Raw genomic sequence first — 12,175 nt, 5'->3', positions numbered from 1 at the left:
GTGGGGGCATCATGCTGGAGTTGGTGGATATGGCGGAGGATGATCCTTTGAATGCGGAGGCTTGTGGGGTGATAAGTGAGGGCAAGGGGGACCCTATCATGTTTCTGGGAGGGAGGAGAAGGCGTGAGGGCAGATGCGCGGGATATAGGCTGGACACGGTTGAGGGCCCTGTCAACGACCGTGGGTGGAAAACCTCGGTTAAGGAAGAAGGAAGACATGTCATAGGAACTGTTTTTGAAGGTAGCATCATCAGAACAGATGCGACGGAGGCGAAGGAACTGAGAGAATGGGATGGACTCCTTACAGGGAACGAGGTGTGAGGAGCTGTAATCGAGGTAGCTGTGGGAGTCGGTAGGCTTTTAATGAATATTGGTGGACAGTCAATCACCAGAAATTGAGACAGAGAGGTCAAAGGAGTGAAGAGAAGTGTCAGAGATGGACCATGTGAAAGGGGAGGGGGTCGGAGTAGGACTGGAACAAGGAATGTTCCATATACCCCATAAAGAGTCAGGCATGGCCCCCTCCTACAACTCTTTCTCTGGTACATCGATGATTGCTTCGGTGCTGCTTCATGCTTCTTGTTTGGACCTGGAAAAATTTATTAATTTTGCTTCCGACTTCCACCCCTCCATCATTTTCACATGGTTCATCTCTGACACTTCCTTTCCCTTCCTTGACCTCTCTGTCTCAATTTCTGGTGATAGACTGTCCACCAATATCCATTACAAGCCTACCATCTCCCACAGCTACCTTGACTACAGCTCCTCATACCCCGCTTCCTGTAAGGACTCCATCCCATTCTCTCAGTTCCTTCGCCTCTGTCGCATCTGTTCCGATGATGCCACTTTCAAAAACAGTTCCTCTGACATGTCCTCCTTCTTCCTGAACCGAGGTTTTCCAGCCACGGTGGTTGACTGGGCCCTCAACCATGTCAGGCCATCTCCTGCGCATCCACCCTCACGCCTTCTCCTCCTTCCCAGAAACATGATAGGGTCCCCCTTGTCCTCACTTATCACCCCACCAGCCTCCGCATTCAAAGGATCATCCTCCGCCATTTCCGCCAACTCCAGCATGATGCCACCACCAAACACATCTTCCCTTCATCCCCGGTGGCGGCATTCCGCAGGGATCATTCCCTCTGGGACACCCTGGTCCATTCCTCCATCACCCCCTACACCACAGCCCCCTCCCACGGCACCTTCCCTTGCAACCGCAGAAGGTGCAACACCTGCCCCTTTACTTCCTCTCTCCTCACCGTCCAAGGGCCTAAACACTCCTTTCAAGTGAAGCAGCATTTCACTTGTACTTCCCTCAATTTAGTCTACTGCATTCGTTGCTCCCAATGCGGTTTCCTCTCCATTGGAGAGACCAAACGCAGACCGGGTGACCGCTTTGCAGAACACCTTCGGTCTGTCCGCAAGCATTACCCAGATCTACCTGTCACTTGCCATTTCAACACTCCACCCTGCTCTCATGCCCATATGTCCATCCTTGGCCTGCTGCATTGTTCCAGTGAAGCTCAACGCAAACTGGAGGAACAGCACCTCATCTTCCGACTAGGCACTTTAGAGCCTTCCGGACTGAATATTGAGTTCAATAATTTTAGATCATGAACTCTCTCCTCCATCCCCATCCCCTTTCCGATCCCCCTTTTTTCCAATCATTTATATAGATTTTTCTTTTCCCACCGATTTCCATTATTTTTAAGTGTATTTCCATCCATTGTTTTATCTTTGCCTTTTAGCCTATTTTGATCCCTGTCCCCCACCTCACCACCACTAGGGCTATCTGTACCTTTATTATCACATTCCTTAGATAATATCACCACCTTCAACACCTCTTTGTCCTTTTGTCTATGACATCTTTTGGTTATCTCCACCTATCACTGGCCCTCTATCCAGCTCTACCTGTCCCATCACCCCCCTGCCCTTAAACCAGCTTATATTTCACCGCTTTTCTATTTTCCTTAGTTCTGTTGAAGAGTCATGCGGACTTGAAGCGTTAACTGTGTTCCTCTCCGCAGATGCTGTCAGACCTGCTGAGTTTTTGCAGGTTTTTTTTGTTTCGGATTTCCAGCATCCGCAGTTTTTTGCTTTTATCTTATTGTAAAATATCAGGCTGGCCAATGAGAGCCATCAGCAGGAACGACACCCACCCCCTCAATGTCCACCTGGTCTGTGACCAGAACAAGAGCTCCGTCCATGTAATGTCTGTCGTGGGGAGTGTCAATCAGTCCCACACTTCATCTGACCCAGCTCCATCCCCACCCCCACTGGCTCTAAGTGGACAGGGAACCTGTCTCCATTTCACTTACAGGAGCATCCCTGTGAAAATTTGAACTTTCATCAGTTTCCCACCGGAGGCAGGTTCCTGACCCCAAAACACACCCGGATCCTGCTTCCTGCTGAAATTTCAGCTTTTACTTTCTGTTTCCCAGCCTGAATCTCACTGTGTCAGTGTTTGATCTTCCTGGTAATTGGTGACAAGTGACTGTTTATCCATTTCATTGGGTATTTTTCTGAGACTAACCAATCATTCACCATCTTGTTCTGGAATCAGGAAATTATCAAGTCTTGTGATAAACACATGTTTTGTTTTTCTCCAGTTTATGAACAGGATTAGTTTCCCCCCTCAGCGTATTTCATTCCCAGCTCCTGATTGGAACAGGGACAGTGGATTCCCAGAATGTTGCTGATCCTTTTCTCCATCTCCCTGTGTTTTTCCTGGGTCTCTCCCGGTAAGTACAGAATACAGCCCTCCATTCTCACTCTCACTCTCTCTCTCTCTCTCTGGGGTTAATTGGAATCTTTTGGTGAGAGTTTGAAATGGGTGATGTTTGATCAGCCGCCTGTTATACAGGCAGCCTGATATTTTACACCATTGAAGTCAGCACAGTCTGTAAGACTCTGATGGGATTTGTGTCCAGCTCTCCTGACAGCAGGATGTAGAAACACCGAGAGCAGAGAAGCTTGGAGCAGATGGAAAATGGTTCAATGGACACTTCTAATTTTCACATCGATTGGGAGAAGCAAAACAGTTTCGTCACTCCTGGTCTAAAGTCTTCAAAACACTACGGAGAGGAGAAGGATAATCCATGTTTAACCCAACCCAGGATCAGCTGTGATGCCCTCACGGTTGAATAGACCAGGTTATCTCAGACCACCAACATCCTCCTGACCCTATATAAAGGGGTGATTAAAAATCTCTGTGAGGGACAGTGGAGATCCTGCTCTGGATTGTCCATCACCCTGTTTGACAGTCAGACTGTTCATACAGTGACTGTTCCCCCACTATGGTATCACACTTCATCCTCCCAAATATTCCTCTTTCTCTTCATTTCATTCCGGAATTCACTCACACCACTTGTTCCCTATCATGTTTTGATAATGATATAAAGGCAGCAATCACTCAAAAGGGATTGGGTAAAGACATTGGGGCTCATTTCCGAAGAGTTAGACACAGGAGAGCAGATAGACATGGATAGAAAATTGAAGACATCAGAGCTCTGCTACATTCTACGTATGAATTTAGAGACAGGTCCCTCGAGCCTGCTTTGCCATTCAATAAGATCATGGCTGATCTGAATGTAACCTCAACCCCACATTCCTGCCTACCCCCAATGATCTTTCACCCCCTTGTTAATCAAGAATCTATTTAGCACTGCCTTAAAATATACACAGACTCTCCTTCCATCGCTTTTTGAGGAAGAGAGTTCTGAAGACTCGCTGCCCTCTGAGAGAAAAAATTCTCCTCATCTCTGTCTTAAATGAGCGACTCCATCTGCTCATAGCCAAGAGTGAAGTTAAAACTGTGACACACTTTCAGGTGATTTAGAGCAACTACCCCTTTTCTTTTTAAAGAGACTTTTCCCCCTTCCAAAGAAGTTGAACTATTTACAATACATGTTCATGTCTCGTTACCATTACATAAGTGTATAGAGCAGATGTATCTATCAGTCACTAAAGTGTAGAGGTAATCTGCTCATACCTCCTGATCTTGTCATGGTAACCTTGTCTGGAGGTGTCTTTAATTGATCTCAGTGATCTGTGGGATTGTCATTATTGGATGTTAATCCTGTTTGGATTCGGGATCTTGTTTCAGATACAAAAGGACTGTACGCTGGTTGAGGAGCTGGAGTTGATCTGATTTGTTGTTGATTATGCTTCATCATTGTGCCTTTGTGTGTAATGACTTCATAGGAATTTGGTTCTGAACAAACCCTTGTCACCTCGTCTGGTTGCCATGTACCTTCGGTGGGATCCTGGATGCAAATCTGTTGTCCCAGCTGTAAAGTTGACAATTCTGTACCTGCTTTTTTATCTTCTACGTTGGTAATCTTCTCTTGCAGTTTTAATAGTTCAGCTCCAGTTTTTGAGAGGGTAGAATGGGTAAGAGTAGGTAAATTGGTACGCATCGATCAATGAAACATGAGGTGTGACTCTCAGATGCGATATTGCAATGTGTAGACCTCGCTTGGTCTGTCTACATTTGACAATGAAGGATTTGACTGTGCAAATCATTTGTTGAGCTGGGCCATTAGAGGTGAAGAAGTAGTGTGATTGATATTCCACTTCTCCACACATCCTGAAATGGCTTAGCAATAAATTGCAGACCATTATCCAGAATGATCTCTCTATTCATACCAAATAAACTGAAAATGGCATTTAGTGTGTGTGCTACAGTTGTGCTTGATGTATTGTGCAATTGTTCAATAATTGTGAAGCAGTTGACAATAACGATAAAGTCGATGCCATAAACATGAATAAGGTTGGAGGTGATTTTGGGCCAAGGATGGGTAGGAGCTTCATGTGGAATCAATGGTTCTCAGTGCTGACCTGGCATATGCTCTTAACATGCCTTGTACTGCTTGACGATAGCTTCAATGTCATTGTTCATACTCGGCCAATAAACGGTCTCTCTTCTTATCCGATCTATGCCCATGTGTGAGTGAGTGATGAAATCTATATAGTCCATGAGATTGACAGTGAGAAAACTGTGTTACTGATCTTCATCTCATCCGGCACATTGTCATTCTCTGGTTGTTAATCAGCTCATGTATATGTTTCTGACAGGATACCGGATGGTCATTCTTATTGCTTGAAGATGCCTGTTGTGTCCGGTCTGTTTGGATGTGTGCACGGCTCCTCACAGCTGCATCAGCCTTTGCTCTAGTGAACCACTGCTGCCAATGGCCCTTTCTGCCGAATGCCTTGCAGAATTGCTGGAAAGTGGGCATTTCCTTGGTGTCTGGAGAAGGCCACACCTTCCACATGTCTTGCTAGGTTTAGATGGTCTAGTGAGTGCATCAACAACTGGGGATGTACTTAGGACCTGTCAGCTTTATTAACCTGCGAGGATCGGTTAATACTCACATCCATCCTTGAGTAGATCTCCAATGCTAAATGTTTTGGGTTTGTCTAACAGATCTTTCTGGAAGGTTTTCATGGGGGTGGATGTAATCACAAAATCAACAATTCTGTCTGCCAGCTCTGTGTTTGAAAAATTACAGTACGTACTCTTTTCTCTATATCTACTGACCAGGTGGTCCATGGATTCTGTAGACTGTTGTCGAAATGACATGAACTCTCGTCGATGAATATAGAAGTTTAACCTGATTCTTAACCGGTCTTCCAATGTTGTCCATATCTCTTGGGGACTCTTTAGCTCTTCTGCTGTCAATCCTGATGTGTTCAGCCTGTGTAGACCTTCATTCCCAATTGCTAGGTGATTTTTTTTATGGCTTGCTTGTCTGCTTCAGACACACATGAACCAAGAAACCATAGCTCTGTACACTGTTTAAACATGTTTAATTCAGGCAGTGGGTCAGCTGCATCCCAATTCAATTTGGGGAATTTTGTGGATATTTTGACAATAACCCTTTGACCTTCTTTCCCCTATTGTACCCAGGATGAGTGTTACTCTAGCCACATTGACACACTTAGAATCACAACCTTCTCTGGCAGGTCTTTATGACATGTTTGGATTTTTTTGGTTTGACTTCCCCCACTCGCTATCAGCCCAGCCCACCCCCTGGACACTCCCCTTTCCTGACGGAGTGAACTCAGCGCTAGTCCTCTCGACGCACTGACCCACTCACTGAACTGTCAGGCTTTGCACTGCAATCTCACCATGAGGGATCGGTCTGTTTCCCAGCTCTTTATTTGAGCACTATCCTGGCACTGTGCCTTCAAAGCTTATCTGTGCAGTCACCACACTTTCAACACTCTCCAACGCCTCGACTTTGTTGCTGTCTGACCCAAACACCAAGGGTCATCTCACGCCATGTGGTACAATCTAAGCTGTTCATCATGTCGTACCTTAATCTTGCTGCCAGGCTATTTGACCACCACTGAGCACCATGTTGTGTTTTGATAATGATATAACGGAACCAATCACTGATAAGGGATTGGGTAAACAGGTTGTGGATTTATTTCTTAAGACTAGGCACATGAGAACAGATATACATGGATAGAAAACGTGAAGGTATCAGAGCTGTGCTACGTTCTGCTTATAGGCAAAAGTAAAACTAAAACTGGATCACATGACACACTTCCTTTTTAGTGATGTAAGTTACTATCGCTTAAAAATACATTACAACAAAGACGCTAAACAACAGACTAGCCCAGAGTTACTCTGATTTCGGGTTTACTCCCTGTTCTGAGAGGCTGCAGCTTCTAATTCTGACCCAGTTTAATCAGATTCTGTTTATAATATCAGACAGGATTCTGACATTGTGATAAAGTGGTGGATTATTGGAGATTGTCCCTGTGTGGATGGGCCTCACTTTGATCAGGTGGCAGTGTGTGGAAATGTTTATTAACTTGTCCCTTTAATTGTTTAATTGTTTTACAGACACTAACACATTTACAATGATTTTCACACCATCAGTGATGTTCTCGACCTTTCTGATCAGAGAGGCTCAGGTGAGATTATTCTGATGCTCATGTTGGTGTTTATTAAAGTGTCCCTTTAACTGTTTGCTTCACAGACACTAACTCACTAACTGTGATATACACTGTAATCTCTGGCATTGAAGATTTTCCTGAGATTACAAATGCTGCGATGGTCAATGGAGTCCAAATCGGTCATTATGACAGTGATGTCCGTCGGTGCATCCCCAGGCAGCAGTTCATGGCTGAATATTTCAATGTGAAACACTGGGACTATGTCTCAAATCTGATAAGCTCACATTCACACCTGGCAAAGGAGAATCTGAATGAAATACTGAAGATGACAAACCAGACATCCGGTAAGATCACAATGTAAAAACTTGTTGTTGATTGTCCCCCATTATACCCAGTGCCACTCCACTCAGCCCATCCCCCAGCTCTGACCCCTGCCTCACTCCAATCAGTCCGTCTGCCAGTGCTGACCCATGGGTCACTCCACTCAGTCCATCTCCCAGCACAGACTCCTGGGTCACTCCACTCAATCCATCTCCCAACATTGACCTGTGGGTCACTCCACTCAGCCTGCCTCCTGGCACTGACGCTTAGGTCACTCCACTCAGACCATCTCCTAGTAATGACCCCTGAGTCACTCCACTCAGTCCATCTCCCAGCACTGATGCCTGGGTTACTCCAGTCAGCCCATCTCCCAGCACTGACTCCTGGGTAATTCCACTCAGTCCATCTCCCAGCACAGACTCCTGGGTCACTCCACTCAGTCCATCTCCCAACATTGACCTGTGGGTCACTCCATTAACCCCGCCTCCCGGCACTGACCCCTGGGTCACTCCACTCAGCCCATCTCCCAGCACTGACCCCTGGGTCACTCGGCTCAGTCCATTTCTCAGCACTGACCCCTGGGTCACTCCACTCAGACCATCTCCCAGTAATGACCCCTGAGTCACTCCACTCAGCCCATCTCCCAACACGGACCCCTGGGACACTCCGCTCAGTCCATCACCCAGCACTGACCCTTGGGTAATTCCACTCAGTCCATTTCTCAGCACTGACCCCTGGGTCGCTCCATTCAGACCAACTCCCAATATCTGAACCCAGCGTGAACCACTCAGTACATCTCCCAGCCCTGACCTCTAGGTCCCTCTACTCAGCCCATCTCTCAGCACTGACCCCAGAGTCACTCCACTCAGCCCATCATCCAGCACTAACCCCTGAGTCACTCCACTCAGCCTATCTCCCAGCACTTACCTCATGGTCACTCCATTCAGCCAATCTCCCAGCACTGACCTCATGGTCACTCCATTCAGCCAATCTCCCAGCACTGACCTCATGGTCACTCCATTCAGCCAATCTCCCAGCACTGACCTCATGGTCACTCCATTCAGCCAATCTCCCAGCAATGACCACTCGGTCACTTCACTCAGCCCATCTCCCAGCACTGACTCCTGGTTTGCTCCACTCAGTACATCTCCCAGCACTGACCCCTGGCTCACGTGACTCAGTCCATCTCCCATCACTGACCTCTGGGTCACTCTGCTCAGTCCATTTCTCAGCACTAACCCCTGGGTCACTCCACTCAGTCCATTTCCAAGCACTGACCCCTGGGTCGCTCGATTCAGCCCAACTCCCAACATCTGACTCCAGGGTGAACATCTCAGTCCATCTCTCAACATTAACCCTCGGTGACTCCGCTCAGTCCATGTCTCAGCACTGACCACTGGGTCACTCCACTCAGTCCATCTCCCAGTGCTGAACCCAGGGTCACTCCACTCAGTCCATTTCTCCGCACTGACGCCTGGGTCACTCCACTCAGCCCATCGCCCAGCACTGACCCCTGGGTCAATCCACTCAGTCCATCTCCCAGCGCTGACCCCTGGGTCACTCCACTCAGTCTATTTCTCAGTACCGACCCCTGGGTAACTCCATTCAGCCCAACTCACAACATCTGACCCCAGCCTGAATCTCTCAGTCCATCCACCAACACTGACTTCGAGGTCACTCGACTCAGTCCATCGCCCAGCACTAACCCCTGGGTCACTCCGCTCAGTCCAGCTCTCAGCACTGACCCCTGGGTCACTCCACTCAGCCCATCGCCAGCACTAACCCCTGGGTCATTCCACTCAGCCGATCTCCCAGCACTGACCCCATGGTTACTCCATTCGGCCAACTCCCAGCACTGACCTCTCAGTCACTCCACTCAGTCAATTTCCTAGCGCTGACGCCTGGGTCACTCCATTCAGCCCATCTCCCAGCTCTGACCGCTGGGTCACTGCGCTCAGTCCATCTCCCAGCACTGAGCACTGGGTCACTGCGCTCAGTCCATCTCTCAACATTAACCCTTGGTGACTCTGCTCAGTCCATGTCTCAGCACTAACCCCTGGGTCACTCCACTCAGCCCATCATCCAGCGCTGACCCCTGGGTCACTCCACTCAGTCCATTTCCCAGCACTGATGCCTGGGTCACTCCACTCAGTCCATCTCTACGCACTGACCCCTGAGTCACTCCACTAAGTCGATTTCCCAGCACTGACCCTGCAGGGGTCACTGCACTCATTCCGTCTCCCAGCACTGTCCCTGGGTCACTCTGCTCAGTCTGTCTCTCAGGACTGACCTCCGGGTCACTCCACTCAAAGCATGTCCCAGCACTGACCTCTGGGTCACTGCGTTCAGTCCATCTCTCACACTGACCCCTGTGTAACGCCACTCAGTCCATTTCCCAGCACTGACGATTGGGTCACTCCAATCAGCCCATCTCCCACTACTGATCTCTGTGTCACTCCCCTCAGTCAATCTAACAGCACTGACCCCTAGGTCACTCCACTCAGTCCAGCACCCATTACTGACCCCTGGGTCACAGCGCTCAGTCCATCTCTCAGCATTAACCCTGGCTGACTCCGCTCAGTCCATCTCTCAGAACTGACCCCTGGAATAACCCGCCCAGTCCACCTCTCAGCAGTGAGCCCTGGGTCACTCACCTCCAGCACTGACCCCTGGGTCACTCCACTCAGTGCATCTCGCAGAACTGACCCCTGGGTTACTCTGCTCAGTCCATCTCTCAGCACTGACTTGTGGATCACTCCGCTCAGTCCATGTCTCAGCACTGACCACTGGGTCACTCCACTCAGTCCATCTCCCAGCACTGACCCCTAGGTCACTCCGCTCAGTCCATCTCCCAGCACTGACCCCTGGGTCACTCCACTCAGCCCATCTCCCAGCACTGACCCCTGGGTCACTGAGCTCAGCCCATCTCCCAACACTGACCACTGGGTCAATCCACTCAGCCCATCTCCCAGCACTGACCCCTGGGTCACTGAGCTCAGCCCATCTCCCAACACTGACCACTGGGTCAATCCACTCAGCCCATCTCCCAGCACTGACCGCTGGGTCACTGTGCTCAGTCCATCTTCCAGCACTAACCCCTGGGTCACTGCGCGCAGTCCATCACTCAACATTAACCCTCGGTGACTCCGCTCAGTCCATGTCTCAGCACTGACCCCTGGGTCACTCCACTCAGTCCATCTGCCAGCGCAGAACCCTGGGTAACTCCACTCAGTCAATCTCCCAGCACTGACCTCTGGGTCGCTCCATTCAGCCCAACTCCCAACATCTGATCCCAGCATGAACCTCTCAGTCCATCTCCCAACACTAACCCTGGGACACTCTGCTCAGTCCATCTCTCAGCACTGACCCCTGGGTCACTCCACTCAGCCCATCACCCAGCAATGACGCCTGGGTCACTCCACTCAGTCAATCTCCCAACACTGACCACTGGGTCGCTCCACTCAGCTCAAATCCCAACAAATGATCCCAGGTGAACATCTCAGTCCAGCTCCCAGCACTGACCCCTGGGTCACTGCACTCAGCCCATCTCCCAGCACTGATCACTGGGTCACTGCGCTCAGTCCATCTCCCAGCGCTGAACCCTGGATCACTCCACTCAGTCCATTTCCCAGCACTGACCCCTGGGTCGCTGCATTCAGCCCAGATACCAACATCTGACCCCAGCATGAACCTCTCAGTCCATCCACCAACACTGACCTCGGGGTCACTCCACTCAGCCCATCGCCCAGCACTCAACCCTGGGTCACTCCACTCAGCTGATCTCCCAGCACTGACCCCATGGTCACTCCATTCAGCCAACTCCCAGCACTGACCGCTCCGTCACCCCACTCAGTCAATTTCCTAGCGCTGATGCCTGGGTCACTCCATTCCGCCCATCTCCCAGCACCGACCCCAGGGTCACTGCGCTCAGTCCATCTCTCAACATTAACCCTCGGTGACTCCGCTCAGTCCATGTCTCAGTACTGACCCCTGGATCACTCCACTGAGCCCATCATCCATCACTGACCCCTGGGTCACTCCACTCAGTCCATCTCCCAGCACTGACACCTGGGTTGCTCCATTCAGCCCAACTCCCAACATCTGATCCCAGCATGAACCTCTCAGTCCATATCCCAACACCACCTTTAGGTCACTCCATTCAGTCCATCGCCCAGCACTGACCCCTGTGTCACTCCACTCAGTCCATCTCTCAGCCCTGACCCCTGGTTCACTCCATTCAGCCCAACTCCCAACATCTGATCCCAGCGTGAACCTCTCAGTCCATCTCCCAACACTAACCTTTAGTCACTCCACTCAGTCCATCTCCCGGCACTGACCCCTGGGTCGCTCCATTCAGCCCAACTCCCAACATCTGATCCCAGCGTGAACCTCTCAGTCCATCTACCAACACTGACCTCTAGGACACTCCACTCAGTCCATCGCCCAGCACTAAGCCCTGGTTCAATCCGCTCAGTCCATCTCTCGGCACTGACGCCTGGGTCACTCCACTCAGCCTATCGCCCAGCATTAACCCCTGGGTCACTCCACTCAGTCAATCTCCCAGCACTGACCAGTGGGTCGCTCCACTCAGCCCAAATCCCAACATCTGATCCCAGGTGAACATCTCAGTCCAGCTCCCAGCACTGACCCCTGGGTCACTCCACTCAGTCCATTTCCCAGCACTGACCCCTGGGTCACTCCACTCAGTCAATTTCCTAGCGCTGTCGCCTGGGTCACTCCACTCAGCCCATCTCCCAGCACTGATCACTGGGTCACTGCGCTCAGTCCATGTCTCAGCACTGTCCCCTGGGTCACTCCACTGAGCCCATCGTCCAGCACTGACCCCTGTGCAACGCCACTCAGTCCATTTCCCAGCACTGACGACTGGGTCACTCCACTCAGCCCATCTCCTGCACTGACCCCTTGGCTACTCCACTCAGCCCATCTCC

General features: G+C 50.0%; 1 protein-coding gene across 5 annotated transcripts in view; it reads left to right on the top strand.

Moving 5' to 3' along the window:
• Positions 1–2,540: 2,540 nt before the first annotated feature.
• The window catches only part of LOC121291963 (class I histocompatibility antigen, F10 alpha chain-like), a 58,182-nt gene continuing 48,547 nt past the window's right edge, over positions 2,541–12,175 (top strand). For all 5 annotated transcript variants that reach the window (XM_041213661.1, XM_041213660.1, XM_041213659.1 and 2 more), the window contains exons 1-2: positions 2,541–2,737; positions 6,989–7,249. In XM_041213661.1, coding sequence (XP_041069595.1) covers positions 2,686–2,737; positions 6,989–7,249 — 313 coding nt within the window. In that variant the 5' untranslated portion in view covers positions 2,541–2,685. The remainder of the gene's footprint in view (positions 2,738–6,988; positions 7,250–12,175) is intronic.

The sequence above is a fragment of the Carcharodon carcharias genome, chromosome 19 (assembly GCF_017639515.1).
Source record: "Carcharodon carcharias isolate sCarCar2 chromosome 19, sCarCar2.pri, whole genome shotgun sequence".
In the NCBI taxonomy this organism is placed as follows: Eukaryota; Metazoa; Chordata; class Chondrichthyes; order Lamniformes; family Lamnidae; genus Carcharodon; species Carcharodon carcharias.
This window is presented reverse-complemented; position numbering and strand designations above follow the sequence as displayed.